Source organism: Sprattus sprattus (genome assembly GCF_963457725.1).
Source record: "Sprattus sprattus genome assembly, chromosome: 18".
In the NCBI taxonomy this organism is placed as follows: Eukaryota; Metazoa; Chordata; class Actinopteri; order Clupeiformes; family Clupeidae; genus Sprattus; species Sprattus sprattus.
The window spans coordinates 21141458-21168075 of NC_137916.1; the positions used below are offsets into that span (position 1 = coordinate 21141458).

The 26618-nt window shown below is 42.6% G+C and overlaps 2 protein-coding genes across 3 annotated transcripts; one reads left to right on the forward strand and one right to left on the reverse strand.

The window, feature by feature from the left end:
- Positions 1–203: 203 nt before the first annotated feature.
- On the reverse strand, positions 204–22462 carry xpnpep3 (X-prolyl aminopeptidase 3, mitochondrial). The gene is made up of 10 exons (XM_080857176.1): positions 22169–22462; positions 20785–20907; positions 19670–20089; positions 17851–18035; positions 11290–11352; positions 10727–10840; positions 10356–10441; positions 9856–10039; positions 786–906; positions 204–577 (listed from the first exon to the last, which is right to left on the reverse strand). The coding sequence occupies exons 1-10, from the start codon at positions 22233–22235 to the stop codon at positions 408–410; spliced, it is 1533 nt and encodes a 510-aa protein (XP_080713302.1). The 5' UTR covers positions 22236–22462; the 3' UTR covers positions 204–407.
- A 201-nt stretch (positions 22463–22663) lies between these two features.
- On the forward strand, positions 22664–26618 carry st13 (ST13 Hsp70 interacting protein). 2 transcript variants are annotated; one of them, XM_080855926.1, is made up of 13 exons: positions 22664–22781; positions 23141–23278; positions 23614–23662; positions 23758–23845; positions 23963–24036; positions 24569–24635; positions 24837–24921; positions 25018–25128; positions 25244–25346; positions 25575–25691; positions 25812–25869; positions 26088–26335; positions 26452–26618. In XM_080855926.1, exons 2-13 carry the CDS (start codon positions 23169–23171, stop codon positions 26581–26583), a joined length of 1242 nt encoding a protein of 413 aa, XP_080712052.1. In that variant the 5' UTR covers positions 22664–22781; positions 23141–23168; the 3' UTR covers positions 26584–26618. The 2 variants fall into 2 exon arrangements, with proteins under 2 accessions (XP_080712052.1, XP_080712053.1); XM_080855927.1 differs by having other exon boundaries at positions 25818–25869.

Genomic DNA, 26618 nt, shown 5'->3' on the forward strand with positions numbered 1-26618 from the left:
AAATGTCATACCCTAGGTATACGTTGGCAAGGACAAATCAGAGACAAACAAAATGTGTGAGAACAACTGAACAAGGATCATAGGATGCTCAATCTTTTGTTGGGTTATTCCACAAATATAATGACCATAAATAGATAGGCATGTACAGTACAGTAGGCTTATAGAACATTTTTGTCAACAAAGGCTGTAGTTTTGCAGATTAAAACATTATCTAGAATCAGTTTATTGTGAAAGAACAAAAAACACTGACAACATTGTTCCATCTTTCAGGTGACACCACCACCTATTTCAAAAGGATGCCACTCTGATTTTTTCAGGGCTCAGGCAAATCAATACTGTGACCAGCTCCTCTGCATCTCTCAGCGCATTCACATGGAGCAAAACTGTTTTTTGAACACCCAATCTGTTCAACCATCTTTTTGACTGCAGGTTCTCTCCACATCAATAACGGTTTTGGGGGTGTCTGCAGACAGGATCAGGGCCCCCTCCTCTTGGATCACCACATCATCCTCTATCCGCACCCCAAGTCCTCGATATCGTTTTGGGCAACTTTCATCATCTTCACCGATGTACAGTCCTATTTGAAGCCAGATAAGTTGTTACTGCAAAAGTGTACACTGGAACAGAATTTAGATTACTGAATATATATAGTAACTATCACCTCATATCTATAAATCTATATCAAAACACCAAAGGAGAACTGAGCAGTTTTGTGATTTGCCAAATGAATAGATAAACATATACCAGTCAGTGATACACTTGACAGTTTAAGCAATCATGCAGACCTGGCTCAATAGTAATGGCCATCCCTGGCTGAAGAGGCTGAGAGCGTGATAGCTCAGGCGTGTCATGTACATCCATGCCCAGGTAGTGGCCAACGTGATGGGGACAGAGGCGTCGTGCAGTCTGAGGAGATTAAAACAAATGTAACAACAACAGATATTTAAGAGTACTTTGTGTATAGCCATCACAAATGTCCAAAAATCAGGGATAATATCATCATACTTTGGTGTAATATATGTAACATAATGGATACTTTGCTATGTTTTGTATATTGTGTGTAGGCCATAAACCTTATCAATCAAATCTTAGGGGTATGTTAGGTCATTGTCATACGACTCAGTCATGCATGCATAGGCGTTCAAGGTGTTTACTTCAGTTTATTGTTGATGAAAAATCAGTGTATGACTTCTGCAAACTCTTGTTATAAAACTCAAACACTGTTCAAAACTAACATAACCTCAGAATAAATGAGACACACCCGACATTCAGGCATCTTTCAAAGTTCTGGGCTTATTTGTGTTTTTCCATTGGTTGTTTTGTGTGTGTGTGTGTGTGTGTGTGTGTGTGTGTGTGGATGTGCGCACAGGAGAATATTAAACTTGTAACATGAACCAGAAGCTCTATTAAATTTGATGTAGGGTAGGGAATCACAGACAGACCAATGTATAGACTAGATCTATCCAAAATACTATACAAAAGCCAAATTGTCAAAATAAATGTCAAACAAATGAATGGTTGCAATTATCAGTATATAGTCAGTGGCTTGAAAACGTTCCCCCCCCCCCCCCGACCATTTTATGGTTTACAAAAAAAAACGTGTGGATGAAGTGGTAAACACAAATAAATGTTTTTTGCTTGTCAACGTTTTTTTATGTCATATCAGGTAAATCATTCTCACATCAAAAGTAATTTATCTAATTTTATAGATCAGATATGTTGCACTGGAAGTGTGTAAAAACATTATTAGCAAAAGTGTAGCTCTGGGTTGCTAGAGTAAGCACTTTTCCCAAAATGGTGGCTATGGGGCAAAATGAGCGAGAGCCTTGAGAAGAACCACCAGTTAACATGAATTTAAGTCAAATATTTGGTGCCTAAATTAGTGTTGCATCCCAACAATACATACTGGACATTATATTTAATATTTTAGATGTTGCATAACAGCGGTCATGCCACGTATGTGTCATGTTAGTGCTTATGTGATTGGCTACAAAGTTTGCTATTATACGGATATTCACAACATTATGCGACATGTTGGTGTATATTCAATTTTTGTAGCCTAAAAAGTTTGCAATTACGCCAAACATACATTCAATTCAAGACTTCCATGTCTATTCTTTAAAATAGAGACCTGGCAAACCAATCTTAAGGTTTCAGAACGGTAAACAAATAAGTTGAGATATCAATTCATAAACACCAATATAATCAGCAGAATAGGGGATGTAGTTGAGCCACAAGACTTTTTTGGGGGGACCCCATATTTGGCTGTCTATTTCAGTTAGGCACACTGCTAGGGCTTCAATTTATGGGTTTGTTGTATGCATTTTATGTCATATTAACTTGGTTATAGGATGACATAAGTAACTAAGTACATCTTACCCACTCTCCCCTATGCTGCAGTATATTTCTAAAGGCTAAATAAGGTATTTGTCTATTTTAAATGAAAAACTAAATTAAATATAAAATATTCTGCAACCCCTATACATTAAAGGTAGAGTGTGTAGTTTTACATGGTATCTTATGACAAGGTTTCTTAATTGCAACCAGCTGAATACCCTCCCCTTTACAGGCACGTGCGAGTGCAAGGCCATCAAATATCATAACATCATAAGGCAGTGTAGAAAGTAACCAGTAGAAACATGGAAGTGCAACATGGTGGAATCCGTGGATGAGCACCCTATGACACAAAGGGGTGATTCTAAGCTATGGGAAACGAATCAATGCATAGTAACAGGTAATTATACACTAATTAAACATAATTATGAATACTATATTCAATTTCTACTAATAGATGCCACCAAATACTACACACTGTACCTTTTATACTTGGTAAAGAACTCCTGTGCTAAAAATTATTCAAGTGAGATAGTACCAGCTTTACACAATGTTCTGTACTGTTTTTCCCCATTCTTCTTGGTAGAAATTATATAGAACATCTAGGTGGATAGAATGGTGTTCCGTGTTGCGCAATCCCCCTCCCAAGCCTGAGTTTTACAATAGACTGCAACGGGTCAGAGCCCATTTACTGTTGTCCACAGTAGGTAAACTTCAGAATATAACCACCTTGTTTCAATAATTTCTAGTAAATGGAAGGACTAGGTAGTGAAATCAGGGTCTGATGCTGCAAACAGAATGGATATTTTTATCTTATGGCCATCCACAATTATATGAATTGATTTTAAGAAAAACAAAGTGGTTGATGCAAGTCCATGTCAGTCATGGACCTGAAGTAATAACACATTTTCAAAAAGCAGAAATATTTGTACACAAAGCATTATTCATGCTTTCCCAAATAACAGATCCGTATTCCGATGTGTCCCTAATATGCAGTACCTAAGCGTGAGGAATCAGGACAGCTGCAAGGAAATCACTGTCAGTCTGACCGCGATCATTATTTCCTTTCTTGTCTTTTTCTACCTATAACGCAGTCAAACCCAGGACAAATTTGTTGTATTAAAGACATGCATGGTTTTCTCTACATTTTCAAACATACACATACAAGGCCAACCTACTCAATCACAGGTCACCATTCATTCACTGTGAACAAAAGTAAGTCAAACAAAACTGAGAGGAGAGACTGCAAACTAGATAGAGAAGAGCAAGCAAATCAGATGGGTACTCTGGTTTGGCAAAACTAAAATGAATGGTGATGGAGTAACCAAATATTACCAGGCAACCTTCTCAAACAATATCACAGCAGTCTCCCCCTCATGCAGTTTATATTTTTTTATTATACAGAGGCTGTATAATAAAAATCTATAACATTAGTGACATTCATAACTTTTGGAGTATCCAGCACAACTAATACAAGTATCTGTTGTCCAATGAATAGTCTATAGCAGATGTCTTCTAGTTAATTTATCATGCTGTTCATAGACGATAAAACTACTAAATAGAATCCACTGGTTTCCTGTGGCTGCCTGCATCAAGGTCAAAGCACCTCAACAGCTTCCTCCTCCCTAAACACCATGGTCCATCTCGCCCACTGCGCTCTGCCAACAAGCAGGGTCTGGTGGCCCTTTCACAATGTGGCTACAAGTCCCAAGCAAAGTATTTTGTCTTTTGCTATGCCCTGGTGGTGGAAAGAGTTGGCCACACTCTCTGAGGCATCATTTCCACCATTCATAAAGCAACTGAAAACAACTTCTTATGAACTTGAACTTTGCTCCCTGTAAGGCACTCATGACTTATAAAACAAAACATATAGTTCATGGCATTTTGCTTCCAATGTTTTGTCTTTTTGACTAAAAGTAAACATAAACAGTGGTGTGAAGCCTTCCAGCTCCAGTTTGTTATGTAATGTATGCCTGATGATACCACCACTGCCTCTCATGAGATCTCAAATGCAGACTCTTCTTGCATGATTGCCCATCTTTTTTAACCTACAAAGTTATAGAATACTAACTGTTTTACTAGAGCCCTATCGGATTAATCTAAACAAAATGTGCCATCCAATATTCAGTTTTTTTTTTTTGTTTTGTTTAAGAAAGGACATACATTTCATGGAGACCAGGTGTACATGTATCACTAATCTAACCAGCACTGTATTGTAGAAAAAAGCAGAAGAAAAAAGCAGATGCCATCTCAAATGTATTGTCTGTTCTGGAAGTTTTTTTTACTACATTCACGTGATACTGGCACTGTATACACATCTGTAAAAGCCAAAGAAAAGCCTGATTTTTGTGTCTTCACTACATTGGTGCTGAAAGTGGGATAGAGCGCCACTTAAAGGCGATTGAAGATCTCATCAAGGTCGTGATAGCTTTCGCGCTTAGAGCAAGATGTTAACTCATAGTAGGAGTCAGGGGGTTGAAGATGGTTAGAAAGGGGTTTTTATTTTACCCAGATAATGCTCAAAGGCAGTAAAATCAAATATAAAGACAAATAAAAAGGCATCATAGCCTAAATACAAATATCCACAATAAGCAGTCGACTCAAATAAGTAAAAGGACCACATTAGCTAATCCATGAGAGAGCTCGTAAGACTCACGTCTTATTAAATGCGGCAACTCTCTCGAACAAAGAAAAAGGCGAGTTTAAGTAACCTACAATTGGTTCAAACCAATTATGAATGTCAGGTGTATCGTAGACAAGCACCAACACCTGTGGCTCACAGCAGCCATACTTAAATATTTTGGCTCATAGCATAGCAGCCATAAACAATATCCCCAAACATCTGGAAAAAATGGGCATACACCATGGAAGTAACTATGGCTTGGTGACGGCATAACCGACACATAATAAATCAGCCGAAAATAATGAAAGATAACTCGGGTTACCCCGGAAGTTAAAACTCGCGCTCATATGCGGCATATTCACTTAACAAACAAGATGCACGCAAGACAAGACTTAAACAACAGTAAGACGAACGCTATAAAATGATGATAATATGATTTTAAACTAAATAACCGGAACATATATATAACAAGAAATTGGAATTGTGTGGTTATTTTAAAACAGAATGACGTGGATAACAGGGAGGAAGCAGCAAATGGAGTTTCAAGCCGCCCGCCCCAACACCTTGCCAGGGACCGGGCATGCCAACAAGTCTGCGGCGGATGGAGGGGGCCAACTGGGAGCCACATCTGCAACCACAGGGTACCCCAAAGCTCCTTCGCTACAGTAGAGAAGTGCTGCTCGAGACCTACCTCGTTTAAGTACAGCTAGCAGCGAACTTCATTGGCTTGCCAGCAGAACAGACAGGGGTGCAGGTCGACCTGCAACCAGCCAAGCAGGCAAGATGATGATGCTTGGGACAAGCTAGCCTCTTGACGAAGGAAGGCCTGGAAGCGTATGCTGCCAACCTTCATCCTTATGCTTGCCAGGGCTACCCTGACTTGACAATGACAGCCAACAGGAAGAGCTGGCGCTCCAAGCATATGTCTGGGGCAGCCAGAGCGGCTGAGGGAGCATATCCGCTTCATATCCAATTGGTGGATACCAGGTCACTAGTAGCAGACCTGGACTAGGATGAAGCCCAAGGCTTGCAGTCCACCAGCACGAAGCCAAGACAAGACTTAAAGTCTAACAGACTGGCTTTGAGGAAAGCAATAGGTGGAGAGGACAACTCACCGGGCAGCCCCTGGCGTCAGAGACAAAGTCCCCAAGCCGCTAAAAGGGGTGTTACTGATAACGCCACTGTCCAGGGTTCACAGCTCAGACCCTCAGCCAGCATCAAACTGAAGCGGGCCAACACAGCAGGAGGACTGAACATCGTCTCCTCCACCCTGTCCGAACAGCTGCAGCTTTGTCAGTTGTGCCGAGCTAATGGACTACAAGTTGACTGCTACGGGGAAGGTGTGCTTCTTGGGCACATAACTGGTTATTTGGAGCCAGAATTCTTGCTGTTTACTTGGGGGTTCAAATACTTATTTTCTGCATCAAATGCAAATAAAGTCACAAATGTTATAAAATGCAGTTTTCTGGATTTTTTAGTTGATATTCTGTTTCTCACTGTTAAAATACACCTACCATTACAATTCTAGCAAATGGAGTTTCTCGGCTGGGGCGATGAGCGAGGAACGAGCCGCCGGCCCCAACACCTTGCCAGGGACCGGGCATGCCAACAAGTCTGCGGCGGATGGAGGGACATGGACTACATGTTGATTGCTATGGTGAAGGTGGCACATGCCAAGCCTTTGTGAACACTGGCTCCACCATTACCCAAATTCACCCTGGATTGCAGCCAGGAACTGAAGAGGCTAAGAGCTACCTAGCTCCACATCAGCACTGTTACTGGGAAGATAAAGGAAAAAGTTGCTCTTCACACTGCTGGTTAAGAGAGTCCATTGAACAGAGGGGCCGATACATCCAACACATCAGTCCAGAGGACCATCACACACAAGTCTTCCTGCTGCCGAAGTCTTAACCCAGGTTGTCACAGGCCGAGGGCCGAAGTCTGCTCCAGAGCCTAGTACACTGAAGCCCATGCTGACTGCAGAGATCAGACAGGCTCAGCGACCTGTGTCAGGGGAACCGAGAGGGGCTGGAAGCAAACCAGAGAAGCCAGCTATGACAGCTCCTGGAGCAGTTCTCCAACATCTTTGCAACCAGAGACGAAGACTGCACGTGCACCAGCTTGGTCCAGCACAGCATCGACACATCAATCCGCCTTAGCCCCCAGCGGCTGCCCTTAGTTAAGCGAGCAGAAAGCCGAACGGGAGATTCAAGAGATCATGGAGAAAGGTGTCATCATTCCCAGCAGCAGCCCACGGGCAGCACCCGCTGTCCTGTTTAAGAAGAAAGAGGGCCTTTCACTGTATCGCTGGACCCAGTTGGTTCAGCTCTCTTGATCTCTGCAATGGCTGCTGGCAGGTAGTGTCCTGTGACTCTGGCAGTTCAACGTTCTTCCATTCTGGCTCTGCAATGGACCAGCTACCTGATGGAGAGTGCTGGCTGGTATTCCCCTAAGCCGCTGTGTTTACTAAGATGACCTCCTCAGGTCCACTGATCCAGCGATGGTAGCAGCGGTGACAGACTGGCCTGTCCCCTGTTGAGATGGAGAACTGCAGAGGTTTTTGGGGGTTGGCGTCATATTACAGGCACTTTGTAAGAGACTTCGCCATCATAGACACCAACCCACAGCGACAGTTCATCCTGGATACTGACGCCAGTATTGTGGGTCTCGGTCTCTTTCAGGATGGAGACCACAGTGAACAGGTCGCCCGCTCAGCCGACCAGAGAAAAACTACTTGTCACTCGGCGAGAGCTGCTACTGCACACTGACCATGCCTCTCTCACCTGGATGCTGAGCTCCTTGCAAGCAGTGGTCAGTAACAGCCTCCAGATCCCAGCAGCAGCGAGCAGCCATCCCCAGACCGATGCTGACAGCATGGGAGATAATAGATCCCCAGCAGCTGCAGCTGCAGAGAGAGCAGTACCAGAACCCCCCGGCTGCATGCCTAAGTCCTTTAATTGGTCCATGGATCAATTGGGTCGATTACCTTAATCGGTTACCTGACGCTTTCGGTCCTGCTTCCATTGGTCAGGCTGTCATCCGAATGTGGAGTTATAAGTCCACCTGTGTGACTCCTGCTAAGAAGGGGCCGACTCCCCGACTGCCCCACTGCAGCTGTACCAGTTGAGGGCACCTATAGTGTGTGGCTATGGACATCCTGTGCTCTTTTCCCACCACTGACCAACCGCTATGTTCTCATGATTATGTATTATTTAATGAAGTGGCCTGAGGCGTATATGGTGCCCAACCATAGTGTTCCCACCACTACTGTGCTCCTGGTCAGTGAGATACTCCGCCCGAGAAGCTGCACAGCAACCAGGGGCAGAATTTAGAGGCTGGCGGTTTCAGCAGGGTCTGGCGGTGGATGGGCATAGAAAGACTCTGACCACCCCGTTGCAGCTCCAGAGTGATGGATTGGTGGAAGTTTTAACTGCACTCTTAACCAGCCGTCGGCAGAGTGATTGGGCCCTGCTTTTGCAGACCAGGAGACTACAAAATGCACCCCTGCAGCCTTAATGATCGGACGTGAGCTCTGTGGATTTGTGTTCGGTCCCCCTCCAGAGACAGATTACTTCTGCAATCTTCATGAAAGGATGATGTCCAGGAGAGGACATCACGCCCAGAGATCAGGTATTGGTTTGTTGTCCTAAGCGCAAACAGGGGGTTTCTCCTAATCTAACGACCCAGTGGGTCGGGCGGTGGGCCGTGCAGACAGGTGCACACAGACTGAAACTGTTCCACCCTTACTCCTTCGCCCGGAGCAGCTGGGGCACCACAGGGGCGCTCCCAGCGTCAGTCACAACTTCCCCAGCACTTAAAAGACTTTGTGTTGAATGCCTGGGTCACTGGGGACAGTTGACCGGCTTGGTGGGGGCTATGTAGCATGTATGTAGTGTAGGGTTGTACTCTCCCAGAGTTCTGTATGTGTGTTTATGTTTTGGGATTTGGAGTCAGTGTGTTATGTGTAATGCCCTGTTGTAGTTTCCGTGTATGTTAGCGTCTGTCACGCTTGTTCTGTAACCCGTGTCTGCTTAAAAGATCCCTGCGCCTTTCCTCATGTTCTGTAACAATCTGAAGCTTTTATGTGTCAACAAACGGCACAGAGCCAAAGAAAAGCCTGACTCTTGCGTCTTCCATACACTACACAAGTAATTGCAATCCTTAAGCAATAAGCCAAGGCTCGAAAAAACATTAAGAAATGAGAATGTATATATGACAATGTGACAACTTTCATCCAAGCAGTGCTGATAAACAGGACAACTGGCCCAACTGGGTTTTATCAGTCTACTTCATTCCATGCAAACACCTCTCATTGACCATCATGTTTGTATTTTGTCTGAGATGACTAAAACTTATCTACAGTCTACACATGCAATGTTTTAGGGTGCACCTATTGGGAGTGAATGAGAGAACACCACACAGATAAGACACCCTGAGTTGGGTGGCACTGGATTTACAATCCAAAACTGTGGTGTGACTTACACAACTTGACATGGGAGAGGGAAAACTCTTCACATTAACCAGTTATTGTTATAATGTGAATTGTGGATACACAACTTAATATAATGGTCATTAACCACCATTATAGTAAGAAAGTATAATGGTACTAACAGCTGACCAACAGGTTAAAATTAAATGAATACACTTGAGGCCCACGTTCATTTAGAATATATATTATGGCTTAGGTATTTTAAGACACTCAACAATGCTTAGCTCTTGAATATGTGCATTTGTTGTGCAGAGCAGTGTAGATGTGCTTCTTGATTGGAGTATGTGTGCTCCCTGGGCATCAAACCCCTGACTTTGGTGTTGTCAACACCTTGTTTTAATAATGGAATAAGGTCAGGTCACATTGATGTCACGCAGATGTTGTGAAAGACCCCTCTAGGACAGAATACCTTGAGTGTGTCCACCTCACTGGCGTCACAACTGACGATGGCTAGCCTTTTGAGCTGGTGGCCCAGCAGTGCCAGCATGGAGCTGTAGATGTGGTCCAGGCTGACCCCTGGGGTGCAGAGTGACAGACAAGCCATCTGGACCTCAAGCACTGCCTCATACAGCTCTGCCTGGGCTGGACTGAACCTGCAGAGAGAGGGGATCACAGAGGAACGAATCATAACATGAAGGCAAATAGTGGCATGCAAACAGTTTGTAAGGGCGAAGGGAAAGTACGTCTAATGCTCTGTATCTGCACAATCTAAATTTAACTTCACTTTCACTCTTCTATGAGGGAACCAATCAGTGTTGAGCAAATTCTTTACATGAATGTTGTGTCTCCACAAATAAAATTGGGGATAGACACTGTACGGGTGCTGAAAGCTTTCATGGTTATGGTTGGGACACACAACACAACATACACGCAACACACAGAGTCCCAACACCCACATAGTCCCAATACCTTCCATTTACCGGCCACGTGCGTGTGATGTCACTGACATAGCCGAAATATTCACATCCACCATCCAGTAGCACCATCTCCCCATCCTGAAGAGCAAAGTGAATGAATCAGAAGTTATTTTACTATGTAGCCCTTCATACTGATAATTTCCTTTTATTACAACTGTTTGGCTTTTAAGATGCTGATAAGAAAACATCATTTTGAGATGAATGAAAGGTAGAAAAGGTACATCATTTACAAGTCAAGTCAATCATTAAAACGGAAAGACAGTACGAAACCATAAACAATATCAAATGGAGGACAGGAGAAAGAGGAGAAGGACTGATACGGCACATAGCCAGTTGATGGAGCTTTCCCCTTCCCTAACTCACCTTAACAATCTGGTTGTTGTTAATGTAGTGCAGAGTGTTGGACCGGTTTCCACCTGCTACCACTGGGGGGTACGCCAGGAAGTTAGCACCGTGTGCCCGACATTCAAAATCAAACTGAGGTATACAAAGGGAAAAAGAATACAGAAAAACAATGAAAGGATGTTTTTAGAGACAAAGTGCAGGTAATTACAGTTTGGATTTTCACGTATCCCATCTCCCGTGGGGTGAAATTAAATGGTTTACAAATGCTACATTCATTTTCTGATTACGTATTTATTGTATTAATAACCAGGCATCAGGCGCTCGAGCAAGACGCACATTTAACCACAGGAATGAAAAATAGAGGAGAGAGCAGAGAGAAATAACAGGCCCTCCAGATCTGCCAGGGTTGGACACACTTGTGAGCCGGATTCCGTGTTGTTGCCGAGGCAACCACTCTGCAATCTCTCTGGGTTACCACTTGCGCGTTACACCGCACCCTTCATGGCGATAGCAGGGGAGAGAGCATCCGTCACCAAGCAAGGAGGCAGACAGAAGCCACTGGCCATTTCACAGGAGCTCACCTTAGCGTATAGCAGAGCTTCATCTATGTCGCCTGAAGACATGGCCATTGTTTTCCTGAATGCCTGGAAAGAGAGTGAGTCAGTGAGCACATTTGTTAAGAGTATGTGGGCCCTACTTTCATTTGACTCCGTCTCTCTTAAAGAACAGTACTGATATATTGTTTTGGCCATTAATGCAGAAGTAAGGGAATCCAGACAAAATCATATTACATTTCTCAGACCTGAAAATGCAACTATCACACCTATCCAAACCTCTGAGTGAACATATGGAACATGTACTGTAAATTCTGTACCGTTATACCAATTAGGCTTGGTTAAAATCATTTTAGAAATTGAAACATTTACTTCACTGCATAGGCATATTTGAAATAACTGATATTGTTTCGTTAACCAAGAATTAGTTAATTAATCAGACATAAATGGTGATTTGGGGTCTTAATTCACAGTTGACACTCGAGAGAAAGTACCGAAATGTAATTTCCAAATGTGGTGGAAGTGGGGTGTGGGGACTGGAGGTCTTGCCTGTGGGAACCCCTAAAAGGATCATTCTGATGGGGTTTTGTTGTACTTTTCTTATTCAGTTACCACTGCTTTACAGATATGCTAGACTACACAAGGCTGTCAGTTTCAGCCTCTTATCAGTTTTTATAAAACAACATAAGAACTGAGAAAACATGAAAAATTAAGCTATTTTCCATACCTGAAAATCCACTATATTATTGACGTTGCATTGCTAGGAGCTGCATGGCATTCTGTTTTCTCATAATGTTCAAAGAGCTTTTATCTGCTATATAAAATGATTACATTTCAGTTTGTGAATAAACATGAAATAATAAAAGATAACAACAAACTTACAATACATTTATTTACATTTTTATAAAAATGAGCATATTAGTCCCTCCAGTTTTTTGTGACTTGCGATTTGGTAATTCAATGCAAAACCAGCAACTCACTGCATTTTTTCACAATACTGCATATTTTGTTTACTCCATAAATTGTGCCCCGAAAATTGTAGAAAATAAGCCTTAATAATAAACTGCACCTTCTATGCCCTCTCTCTGCCGTCCTGGTGCATATTCCGTCACAACCACTGCCACTGCTCAGCTGTCACACTCATTTGGTGTCAGGTATGTGTATTGGCGACCACTATGAAGCTTGACATTAGACATTTGCAACATATCTGGATCTATAACTCTATTTAACTATAAGTTAAATGAACTACACATTATATTATTCTGTATAGAGCCCAAGAGGGGGAAAATTATGTTTTTTTCTTTTTCTTTATTACCATGTTCAAGTAAATTGCGAGCATATTATGGTACCTTGTGAGATCCATCTTCATCAACATGTCCACAATTTATTTAATATCTTAAATTGTGTGCACAATATTGTTTTAATATTAGTTAACCATGGAGCAAAGTAGCACATTTGTTTTAGTAGCCTACGATGTGCCCACGATATAGATCTATGTCTTGACCCTAGAAGTATTAAGATTAACAGCCAAATCTCTAATGTAGAATATTGTCTCATGTACTACAAGGGGTGTCAGGGTTTTCAGGGGTGTCAAAAATTGTCTGTATTTTTTTATGATTATTTATTTATTATTTATTTATGTATGTATTCATTATTGATCTATTAATTCATTCCACTTCCCTTTTCTTATCTGCAACAAAACATGGACCCGATTAGAATGTGCTTCGGTTTGGGGATGAGCTACAACCAAACATTGGCATCTCTAACTACGCATGGTATTGTTACAAGTTTAAGAACATTGAGAAGAATGTTGAGGACAAACGGTCTTTGCTGTCGTGAAAACTGTATGACTTACTTATTAGAGGAGCGTTAACACGCACACGCACAAGATTAACACAAGTTTATTCACAAAACCTAAAAATGAATATAGGTTCAGCACGAACCTCTTAACCTACAATACCACCAACCCACATGCAAAAGGCCCATACCCACGCTAAACCTGCTTTATCTATTCCTCTCTATGGCTGTTTTATTCTAAGGTAGGTGACTAACCCCAGCCAGGGGTTAACTCAACATAGTCTACCCAGTGTGGCTAATCCTTTAAATGTTCAGCCAAAATGACAAACTTAGTGTGGCTGGTCCTTTAAATGTACAGGCCAAAGTGGTTTACAACACTCTTACACACGGCCTCGAAAAGGGAACTGGTTTAGTCCCTCAGCATCTCTCGATTTTCAACAGAACAGAATCTGACAGCAACTAATCCACAGGTCCAAAGTCCTCGTTCATTTCCCAATCTCTGCCCTTTTTATCCCGTCCTTCTCACCCCACCATAAATTAAACATTCCGATAATCCACAGGTGTACGTGCAGCTTGCAACAATCTCAGTTCCTCACTGGTGGTCGATGTGGCCATTAAACAGCATTCACTTCAATATCATAATTTAGGGGATATTATTGACTTCATTTTGACTTCTCTGTGAGTTCAATTAAAGTCATTCTGTGTGTGCATTACATTTTTTCTGTGAGGGCACAATAAAAAAAATTGTGCACACAAATTATAACAGCAAGAAGAAATGTACTCAGTGGCCTCTCCCCGGTTCTGCAAATCCTAAGATTTAAATAATAGTGTTTGACCATGATATTAAACTCAAGGCGTATTGCTGTGTCCAACAGTTTATTCAACTGTTCGTCTTGCACAGAGATGTCATTTCAAAATAAAAGCCTGTTTCTAAATACATGCATAGGCCTACTGAAGGGTCATTTGAGTGAGTAGAATATTAGCAAAGTAACAGTAGTAATGGTCAACACATTTTGGATCAATAAGTATGGTTGTGTTCATTCTCAGAAAGATGTGAAATCAGATGACGCATCTAAAATGAGTGTTCGCATGTCTCCGTTGCATGGAATGAAGACATGAGAACACAAAAACATTATTACAAATAAATAATTCAAAACAAAAACACTCATATAGATCATCTGTCTGTGGCTGATTCTTTTTCATGTCTTATTAATTTGTTTTCTAGTATATGTGGAGTTTAAGTGGGGTATAAATAGAAACATAAATAGCAAACATTTTTAGAAATCACCACCACAAAATCCATTATTTTCATCGCAAAAAAAATCCCTCACAAAATTGTGAAATCCTGGAGGGACTGGCATATCATCCTCAGATATAGACACATGATCAAGCCATCCATCTTCAAGTATAATCCTGGTTGATTTGTTTTATAATGTTCCACTCCTTGTGCTATTGGTTTGGGACTTCCAACAGTGGCAAAACCTCTCCCATGCAAGTGCTCATAGCCAGCAACCTGTATTATAACACAACAGGGTACAATACAACCACTGACCAATACTTAACTTAACAGCAACAGCAACAACCAAGATGCTTTGTTGAGTATTTCACTGGCTTGATCATATGTGCACCTTCCTGTGTCAGTGTTTTGTTAAATTAGGCATACCACACCTCCATAAGGCTCAAGAGTGGTGTCTGGTGTTCCAGACCCACCCCCCATCCATACTCCTCAGGTGCATACTTAGGCCCATTTACTGGTGGCTCTAAGTATGCCATCTTCAGCCATAATCTAGGTATGCCAAATTCCTGCGAAGTATGTCACTTTCAGAATATCATGCCAATCACAACAACAGGCTTCTTCATTTAATGCAGGTTATTGCACCTCTCCGCATGTAGTCTGTGAGCACCTCAGCCCAAAAAGTCAACAGTAAAATCCAGTTATGATGCCAAAAATGCTGCCTGGATGTGGTGTAGTTACTTGTGTTGAAGCACAACTGACTAACACTGAAATCTTCTAAGGAACCTAAAAGTAGCTGAATGCTTTCCACAACAGACTGTGAGGCAACAATCCAAAGGTATTAGCAAGCACCAGAAATAACACATGGAGGTCTCTGCTTTCTGTCCTTGTTGCCTGAATTTGATGCAAAATCCTGCTTCTATGTTACAAACATCCACACAATCCTGACATTCCTGCTTTTGCAGATAAGTATCTATCCTTTAAATAGGAAACCAATCTCCTTGCTACCTTGCTCCTTACTAAAAAAGTTTTTTCCTTCCACAATAAGAAGACTGATGGTCACAGCATTCTTCTCCTTGGGAATAGAAATACCACCTGCCCAACGCCACATCCCTGGAATTTTTCCTTTTTTCCATACAATCACCATTAGCTTCCATTGATATTTCAAAACATCAGGTGCTTCTTTACAGACATGACAAGGTACTCTTGGGCCAGGGCCAATGCAGCTCCTGCACAACGCCCAACAACTTGCAACTCTTGCACCTCTCAACTTGGGTGGGCCGTGCCCAGTGGCGAACATACCTCTCCAACTGGAGGAATATCTCCCAGATCCACATGCCTTTGATTGTCAGTATGTACCCCTTGAAGAGACTTCTCCAGGTCTGTGAGAAGGTGAATTCACGCCCCTTCTCGTGAGTTTTGGCCCTAATGTGGGATGGACTCCTCCACCACAATGGTTGGGTCCGGCTTCCCCCCCCCGACAGTGGTTGGACCCAGGAGACCTAATAGGACCAATTTAGCCCTGATGGCTGGCCTATTTAAAGGGGGCATCATTCGAGCTTTTGAGAGAGGCATTGGAGGAGCACTGTGTACTATTGGACGGGCATAAGAAAAAAATGTACCTTCTTTGAGGTGAAGTGTAAAGGGTGTTTAGATGTGTGAAGTCTGTGAACACTGTGTGCTTAGTTTCTGTGCCTAGTTTCTTTGCCTAGTTTTGTGCCTTACAAACATGTGCTTAGTTTGCTGTGTTTAGCTGCGTGAACACAGTTTGTGCATAGTTATTGTGCATAGTGTTTGTGCATAGAGCTAGCCTGGATACCAGCCCAAACCCCGCCCACAAAATGTTTGTTCTGGGAGATTTGGTCTGGCTTTGAGCTAGTTGGGAGACAATATCAGTTTTCTGCAAAACGATCTGACCAATGAAACTGTCCGAGCGGGCTTTGTACGATGATGGACCGATGATCAACCAACACTTGAGTTGAATTAACCGGTAGATTTGAAATAGTACAAAGATGGCGGCATCTCGGCCTGTTAGTAGGAAGTATTTTATGTGAATTAAGCTATCTACACGACTTTTTAAATGTCTACATTGACTCGGTTAGTTGTGTATGTGCAACACGAATGTTGCAGAGTATTGTTTCAAGTCAAGTCTTTTATTGTCAGATACACAGAACAACAGAGTTGGACTGGGCACTGAAATGCTTAGGACAGGACACCATACCACACTACCATAACCTAACAAGATATAACATAACATATAAACATAAGAACAGTTTGTGTTAACTAAAGCTCTCTAGACCATTATTGTAAGGTTATTGCTAAAGCTTAGACCAAAAATCCATTGAAACACATAGTAGTTGGCTAGCCTCACTGCTAATACGTACAACGGGAGCAAGCATATCTCACAGATATTGACGGTGCATTCATTTTGAAAGAGGAACAGAGAAACGCGATTAAGGCATTTGTCGATTGAAAAGATGTTTTTGCCGTCCTTCTTATCCTACAGAATCAGGTAAAAGTTGAATGTATCAGATGGTCATACTACGTTGCTCTAATTGGTTCTAGGTATCCAATTCAGCATAGAGGCATTTTCTTTCCTGGTTCGTTGTAACGCGCCCCATAATCACAGCCCAATGGGTCAGGATCAGACTCATATTCTGACTAGAATTATGAGTATGACATCGTCAGGCTAGCATAGAGCTAGTTGCCTAGATTTTATCTGTACTGTTTGTGTTTTGATTTGTTTGTTTATTTTGTGGGCACCTGTTTGGGGGCGGATATAAAATAATCCACTTGTAAATAAATAAGAAAAATGTTTTGTACAAAATCCACCATCTCCTCCACCCTTCTTCCATGTTCAACACTAAGCCAAGTTGCCCACTTCCTTAAATGTGGGGTGACTGCCTCGATCCCTCACAAGGTCCTTTCTTTCAACTCTCAAGACTTCCTAATTTCTCTTGGGTGAATAAAGATATGATCCTTACTGCAGTCATGTGATAAGGTGAAATCCCTCCCCATTCTCACCATGGCCCAAAAGGGAGAGAACCTTGGACTCCCCTACTCCAATGGTTGGGTCCGAGTTCCCCCACATCAGTGGAGGAATCCAATTGACATTGATTGGACCAATTTTGCCGCATGGGCGACCTTATTTAAGGCTTACTTAAGCTTGTTCTTTAAACTTATGACATTGTTATTAGTTTGCCCCTACCTCTTTTTTGTGACATGTTGCAAAAAATTATATTCCAAAATATGTTGATTGGGTAAAAGATTAAATATCTTGTCTGTACATTGTTTAAATACAAGTCAAAGTTAATTATTGCTTGCTGTTTTGGGTTTTTTGTATTTTTTTTGCTGTGTAGATATGGGGTTGTAACTACTTTGTTGCTAGTGACTACCCAACAAATAGTGACCAAGCAAAGGAGGAGAAGCAGAGGACACCGGTAAATCAACAGCGGTTATGGCACATATGATATGATATGATATATCTAACGACACTCCAAACCTTCTGCAACAGGTGTCCTTCCTCATTACTCACTCTATGGCTAAGACGAACCTACCTGAGCAGTAATGCGGCCGGCCTGCTTCATCAAGGCCACCTCGGAGGGGCTCTTGACCGCCCGGAGGGAGTGCGTGAGGGGCCTGAGGGAGCGCAGCACCACCCCGCTCTCCAACAAGGGCCGCACATGGGTCTGGTGCAGCCGTGGGTGGCAAGGCTGGGAGCTGTCATACCACACCGTGCCACCTGGGACAGGACAGGGGGTGAGACAGAAGAGCATGTGGTAAGTTCAACCGTGGATCCATATTTTTCAAAGGAAATGTATCCTTATTATACGGCTCTTCAGAATGTTCCAAAAAGTACCGTTGATTTAAATGGGCCATCCCAACGTTCGCAGGTCCGATATTTCTTGCTAATGACCGCTGCGAAAAGATAATGGCCGCTGTCATTGACAACGGGTTTTGTGCTTCTAATTCACATCTTTCATTCCGCAAGATGTCCGGTCATTTAACGTAACAGACTCATGGAAATTTGAAGTCAGCAAGTAATGGGTTGCTACGCAACACCTGAAACTTCAAAGTTCTATTTGCTTGAAGAACTATTTATTTCTTAATGGTAACCATGAAACGGCAACTAAATCATTAAAAAGAGGTATGTTGGAGGAATGTCTTCTATAGTTTTTGGTAAGTAACCATATAATAAGCAGGATAATGTATTGTCCGTCGGTAAAAAAAAATCCATTCAGGACGTAACAACACCGTGCTGTTCGCCCCGTCGGGATTTATTTTTGGATAATGACCTCCGGACAATACATTATCCCTTACATATCTATTGGGGAGTACGATCACAAATGTGTGGAATTGCTGCTAACTGAAGGTTCCATTTGATGATGTAATAATGAACTCCGGCAACCTTTTGAAATAGTGGTCAATGTAAATTCTAGATCTGCCCAGAATAATTCTGGAATTACGTGCAAAAAAATAAATTTAAAAAAAATCACTACTCAAAGGGTTCAAAAGCCAAGGCTACCAGTGGATTGTTGAGTGTACTGATGCACCTCCATCGCCTTCTGCAGATGCCTACCTCACATGCGTATTACATGGAAAATGAGTGAGTGGGTGAATGGATGAATGAATGAACGGATGAATGGCTGGATGGATGAACAAGTCAATGAGTTCACATGAATCCTCTTCATCCTCTTTCCTTGAATTCAAATGTTTTGAATTGCTCTCTCTTTTCATGTCCACAAGCAAGAAAAATAAGTTAAGTGATAAGTGAGTGCGGTCTTTTCTATTCAAATTTCTGCCACCATTCAAATTCAATTTCTTTGAAAGTGACCCTGATAAGAGTGGGGGAATACTTTATTTCAATCAGCTCCACCTGCTGGTGCAACCAGGCTACCTTAGAGGTATGGTGGTCTGTCAGTGCTGGGGTTCATGACAAGTCTGGAGACTATGGAGGAATTTGGTTTATTGTCGGTGGGATGAGTGCACTGCCATTTCAAACTCTGTTTCAGGAAATCCTTAATTCAGTCCAGTGCCTCATAAAGCTGGAGTTCAAAATGGCAGTGCAGTTTACAGGTAAGGTGATTTGTCTTTTGTCGAGTGGTGGGCAGGTTTAAGGAGGAAAGCCAGCATTCAGTACTACAATTTCAACGAGTTGATTCTGACCATGTACTCTTGTGAGAAAGTGCCACATCTGGCCCTAAAATGACAAGGACTCTAGGAGGCTGCGGGGGATCTATACAATGATTCATAATATAATTTATTAAAAGCTCAGTAAGCCTATGAGACATAATGCTACTTATCATGTTCTCATATTTTGTGACTGTAAAGATTAAAGATACAATTGTGCAGTAATGTCAATTATTTGTACTGCACCTTTAAGACTCTTGAGCACGAGGCCCAGCTCTTCTGTGCCGTGCACCCTCTCCACCCCTGTCAGTGCTGCCGCGCCATCCTTCCCTGAGCGTGGGCCGTCCCACAGCTCCCGGCCGGGGTCCCTACGGGGCACGAAGAGGATGGCGTTGTCCGGCCGGCCGGTGCCATACAACACCAAGGCGCTGTCAGGCTCCAGGATGCCAGTGAGGTAGAGGAAGTCCTGGTTCTGATGGAAGGGGTAGGGGATGTCGTTGGTCATGTAGCGGGTGGGGTGGGAGAGGACCACAACCATATGTGTTGAGGTGGCAGCGGCGGAGGCAGAGGAGCCCCCCAACCGGTCCGACTGAGCCTCCACCAGCATGGCCAACCGCTGGCGACGGAGCTCGTATTCAGTCTGGGTCAGGCCTGGGGTCACCTCACCTGAGGAGGAGATGAAATGTAGACAAATAGGAGGCAGGAAATACATTTTAGAATATGAACCGTATGAGCTGTCATAATTGTGGATTCCTTTGCAGTGATCATTAATCTACTACTGCTGCGGCTGCTGCTGCTGCTGCTTTTGGCCTGAGAATTACAACCAAACCTGAGCAAGCCTCTTTTGCAGCAACATTTTAAGGCTATGAGAGGATTCACAGCAAGGCTGAGAGAGTTATTAGATCATAACCTGGCAACCTACTAGTACATTTATTTCAGTGAATCAGTAACTTACTAAGTAATTAACTGATATTTGTTGCATAATTCACATTTGTGAAGACAAGTAAGGATGATTACTGCTTCAGACAAATTCCTTGGGTAGACAGATCAGATACAGGGGGAAAAAACACAAATAGTGGGAGAACATTTTTTATCATTTAGTCAGCTTGCTGGTATAGCAGCCTTGTGAGGTGCTGCTTGTACGTACTTTATAATTTATGAGAGCAAGATGATCCGCCAAATTATGGACATTAAAATAGATAGTGAAAGTACTAAAACTACTGTGATATTCACATTTGTCAGCATCACCACCAGCCTGCACTGCAGAAAGTAAGATAAAAATGTAAAATGTAAGCACATACATAAGATGATGTAGGACTAGCTCTTTCACGTGTACAGTCTGCACCAGCGGTCGCACTTACCATTTTTGATCAGATGGGGGTGGGTGTAAGGACTGGGCTGGCCCAGGTACCTGGCAGGAATACTCCTCTTCTTCCATCCTTCTGTCTTCCCCGACACATTTCTGCACGGACACCACAGAAAACCTACACAAGGACAGAGCATGACACAAGTACTTTCAGAGGAGTTGCTTTAGATCGCAGAAAACAAATAACTACTATAATTCTGTCCACAAATGGACAAATTCTCACATCAAATGGACACATTTTGGTTTTTGGTAGAGGTAACTAGCTAACAGATCACTGAAATGACCTGAGGGACCTGCCCGGTGCACACAGTGAACATCTCTGACAGATACCTATGAGAAGGATCAGAAGATACACTTTTTGTCAAATTCAGTTAATTGCCCCTCACGCTCCTCTCTTTGTCTGTTTAGTGTGTGTGCTCAAAATAACCTCTTGTGTGTGTACACAGCCCTGGCAGTGTAAATGGGAATATCATAACATAATAACAATGTAAAAGAAATAACATTATTGCAGACTGGACCTTTAATGGTTGTCTGTTCATTGTTTTAGGAACACAAAAAAGAAGCGCATTACAATTAGTAATCGCATCCTGTCTTATCCTGACTGGGCCTTCACACCTGATGTCCTAAGCAATACATTTTAAAAGTATACCAAGGAGCATATGCATGAGTAGTGAAGAGGACACACTTGCATCGTATCTGTCAACGCCATCAATCTTTGAGGGAATTCATTTTTCTTGATGTGCTCTCTTACAACTGAATTTGGCCTAAGGGTTTTGGGACAAATCAATACGGTTTAATATTGTTGTACACCAAGTTTTTTCTTGTGTTGTGTTTTGTCGTTTCACATGAAAAGTCAGAAATCAATCTGTTATTACTTTATTGTTTTAATTTGCTTCTAACCTATGAGAAGGCTGCAAGATCGCTTTTGAAGTCTACATCTTTGAAATCAGATACACAAGGCAAAATCATGATCTTATAAAATGAAGATTTTGATTTAGATACGCTCTCAAAAATTATTTGACTATTTGCAATTCCCAATGTTTAAACACATTAGGATATAGTGTATCACAGTAGTCTACTCAAAAGATCTCAAGTCTTTAAAAATAGCAGTAACGTTATCTCTGGCATAAGTCTGGCATCAACATGACTGACTCCCACCACTGATAGTAAACAGACTGAGTGGTCATATATGGAGTCAACAGAATAGGACACCTTTAAAAACTCTCGTTTAAAGCATTTGACCTTTCGTGTTAAAGAGGTGTAAGGTGCTGAATCATTCTTTAGTTTAGCTGCTTGTAATGTGTACGCCATAGCAGTGCAGGTGAAATCCAACATTCCACTCGAAGTGCTCAATACATGGAAGGCACATCACATCTGACCTGGACTCCGAGTAGAACGTAACGTAGGTTGAACGGCCCATCTTGTCAATATGGACAGAGGCAACATCGTTGCAATCTAAGAGGACGTCTCCAAACTTTCACCATGAGGTAGGCAATTGTAAACTATTGCAACTCACAGAAATGACCAATCCATTAAAATGGTATGACTACAGCATTTCGAGGAAAATTGCTAAACCGTGTAACATAGGCTTCCACATTTAAGAACGTATGATCGGTTACTTTGTTAGACATAAACTGCACGTAACACCAAACACCCCTTTGACATAACACAGAATGCTAAGGTGACAAATGCTAACATCTCCTTCAAGATCTTGTACCCTATTGGTGCACATGGAAAGAATAGGAATAATCTTATTGGTCAGTTCATCTCTGACATATTACTTGTGCGCGTCGAAACGCAGTTTTAGGACCTCGCTTGTTTTCACAATTGTGTTGCCAAATTTTTGCCTGAGTGAAAATCTACTGCTCCAGTGTTGGAAGTGGAACATTCATTGAAGCGCGCATGAGGATCGAGGAAGCCATTCAAAGCTGAACAGAACGCTTCGGAGTAGGCCTTGTAGTTGAAAGGATCGAACACATACAGTTGTCTCAGGTATTGCACATTCATATTCAATCATTTTTTTAAAGGCGTACTTATTTTATTTAACCCATCGTCCATTATTTAAATATACTGTTAGTTTACCGTAACTGCGTAATGTCGTTCCAGAATATTCCATTGTGAATGCGGGTGAATGTTTAGCATTTAGTTGATATGTTCAAATCTTGCATGAATTTCAAATACTCTTTCGGTCAAGTGTATCATGATGGACATATTTTAGAATAACCTGTCCGTGCATAAAAGTAGCTAGGCAGGTACCCCTTAAATCATTGTTCACGTGTTTCCTTGGCTGCACTAGCAGCATTAAGACGCTGGCGCAAGATAAATTGACGACAACATTTTCTCGGTGTAAGGTTTATTTTCAGTCAGAAAGAGGTGGGAATGGACCCGCAGAAAGTGACAGAGTTGAAGGCCTTCGTGCAGCTATGCAAAGAGAATCCCTCCGTGTTGAACCTGCCTGAACTGGGTTTTTTCCGGACCTGGATGAAGGGGTTAGTCATATGGTTTTCTGTAATTTCCAGAGCATCTTACTCATATATGCAAATTAACACAGGCCATCTATTCACAGTCTCACGAAAATGTGTGTAACGATATCGTTGGCTAGCTATGTGTAATGCGGTGAAAGGTATGCTGTCACGCTCACTTAAGTTGTGTATTTTGACCTATTGTAGAACTTGCCATCAGAGTATCAGGTGGCCTTAGAATAGCATGAACTTGCTCCTCATGATTTTGGGTGGATCAATCCGATGGGAGCACATCTAATCATAAGCAGGATGTTTCTTGACTGAATAAAATAAGGTGTCTAATGCATTATGTTGTCTTTCAGTATGGGGGCAAATATCCCTCAAACCCCTGACAATGAGTCATCATGCAAGGTAATGTTGTGTTCCTTCAAAACACACGTTTCTGACGAAAACCCTTTGATAATCTGAATTTCTTGCCACAACTAACGGGTGTATGTTGTGTTCAGGGGGGATGCCCATGCGGACCACCACCTTCTACAGCCAAGCCAGCGGCTCAGCCAAGCCCAGTATCAGAGAGTGAAGAGAGTGACCTGGGTATGTACGTCAGGGAGACTTTATCAAGGAAAATGCGTCTCAGTGCTCAGTATTTACAAAATACCTGTTGTCCTACTGGCATTGTGTCCTACCTATATATTTATTACTTTCCCACAGAGATTGAAAATGAGGGAGTTATTGACCCAGACACAGATGCTCCCCAGGAGATGGGAGACTTCGAAAACCTTGAGGTAAAATAAAAGTTCTGAATATGTAAAGTAAAGGGTATTCAAGTTTTATACTGCACATTTAAATACCGGTCTCTAGGAGAGATAGTATATGTCAGTGTTCCTCTTCTACATCTCTTCAGCAGTGGGAAGTAAAAGTAGTTTTTGTAATGTCATAAACATTGTAAATAAATGGTTTGACACCCCTGTTGTGTACTTCACTAGTACAAATGTTGAGAGGGAAATTCTCAACCCAGATGGTGAATCATCAGTCAGGCATCTTTGTAGCTCAGCTCTAGCACTGGAGCTCAACTGTTACAGCATGCCACATGGATGCTAAATGAGCATGGAACAAACACACTGGCACATTGTTTTGTTTACAACAATTTCCTTGATATTGATAGAAGCATGAAGAACATTTGAGTTCTATCTGTAGTCATAGCAAATGTGGATCATATGTTCTAATATGCATCGAAGGCAACAGTATAAGAGAAGATTGAAGCAGATTTGTTTTAAATGATTGCCAAAGGATTTGACCAATTTTGTGCTTCCTCAGGTCACAGAGGACATGATGGATCAGGCAAATGAAAAGAAGATGGAGGCAATTAATGCTCTGGGAGAAGGTGAACGATCACTTTGTACCTTGCATTTTAAGAAGTAGCTGTAGTTCTTTTTTGCCAGTCCTGATATTTTAAGGGAATATATCCCATATGGAGTTTCTACTAACAGCACAGGGATGACTTCTTTGTTCTGGCTGTCATCTTTGTCTTCACTCAATCACGATCACACATTTGAGGTCCGTTCTCTCTTGCTGGTCTTTGTAGGGGAACTGCAGAAGGCTCTGGATCTCTTCACTGAAGCAATCAAACTCAACCCATGTCTGGCTATCCTCTATGCCAAACGTGCTAGGTAGGAACTAGAGGACAGCAGAGGCTGTTAGTTAGGCAATTACTATATCCATTTCATCTACAGTGACATATAGAGATGTTTTCCTTTCTCTCTCAGTGTCTATATCAAGATGCAGAAGCCCAATGCTGCTATAAGAGACTGTGACCGAGCCATCGACATCAACCCAGACTCTGCACAGCCTTACAAGTGGAGAGGAAAGGCACACAGGTGTGCACAGGACTAACCATGCGGCCTCCTGCATTTGTATTTAATAACATCTGCCTTGCTATATGTTCATAAAGAGGAAATATGCATTTATTCTATATAATATTGCCTGTCCCAGGTTGCTGGGCCATTGGGAGGAGGCAGCTAAGGACCTGGCCATGGCCTGCAAACTGGACTACGACGATGATGCCAGCGCATTGCTGAAAGAAGTTCAGCCCAAGGTGCTTCCTCTTGCTTTCTCTGTATTTGGCCGTTCACTTATCCACTCAAGCTGTGTTGTTTTTCTTTGAGGTACCAGAACACTTCCTTAAATTGGTGTGCAAGAGAGTACAGAAGTAGTGTCATGCAAAATGTATATCGTTAATTAATGGCACTTAAGAAGACTACAAAGTGGGATTGTGTCTGCAGCTATGTTGGTGACCTTGTTTTGCCGTTTGTTTCCTGAACAGGCTAACAAAATTATTGAGCACCGGCGCAAATACGAGCGTAAGCGCGAGGAGCGAGCGATCAAGGAGAGGCAGGAGCGGGTGAAGAAAGCCAGGGAGGAGCACGAGAAGGCTCAGAGGGTGAGGGGCCAGAACTGTTCTGATCTGAATGCCATTATATTGAGACGACTCATATACTCATACTAGTACCGTTAGTACTGGTAGTAGTGCTTTGTAACAAAGAGATGTACCTGTTTGCAGGAGCAGGAGGCCAGAGAACAGGCAGCTGGTGGAGCTGGTGGGTTCCCAGGATTCCCAGGTAAAATATGAAAAACTGACTGAAGAACTTTATACATTTGTTCCATGATGGTCTCTCTTTACTGTTTGGAGTCAAACAACCAGTCTACACACCTGGTGTCGGGCGGTCAGTCAAATACAGAAGTGTTGTTGAAGTGCTCTGTGTAACCATTACCAGTTGATCTCATCTCCTACCGCTTGGCTTCCCACCATGCTCTGAGCTGTCACCATGTGTTGCAGGTGGTGCAGGTGGTTTTCCAGGTGGTTTTCCGGGCGGTTTCCCGGGTGGTTTCCCAGGTGGTTTCCCAGGAGGTGCCGGTAGTGCCGGTAGTGCAGGTGGCGCAGGTGGTGCAGGTGGCGCAGGTGGCTTCCCAGGTGGTGCTGGTTTCCCAGGTGGCGCTGGTGGGGCTGGCGGCGCTGGCTTCCCAGGTGGCATCCCTGGTTTGGACAAACTCCTCAGTGACCCTGAGGTGCTCATGGCCATGAAGGTACAGCAACCTGCAGCCCTCCACACAATCTATGCCATTTCCCCAAATGCTATGCTACATTGTGCATTGTACACTTCTTGCCAGGTGTGATATAACATTTTCTGTGTGCATCCTAGGATCCAGATGTTATGGCTGCATTCCAGGATGTGGCTCAGAACCCCGCCAACATTTCCAAGTACCAGAGCAACCCCAAGATCATGGCCCTTATTGCCAAACTGAGCTCCAAGTTTGGTGGCGCACAAGCTTAGGGTGGGAAAAGGCTGCAAAAAAAAAAAAAGAAATA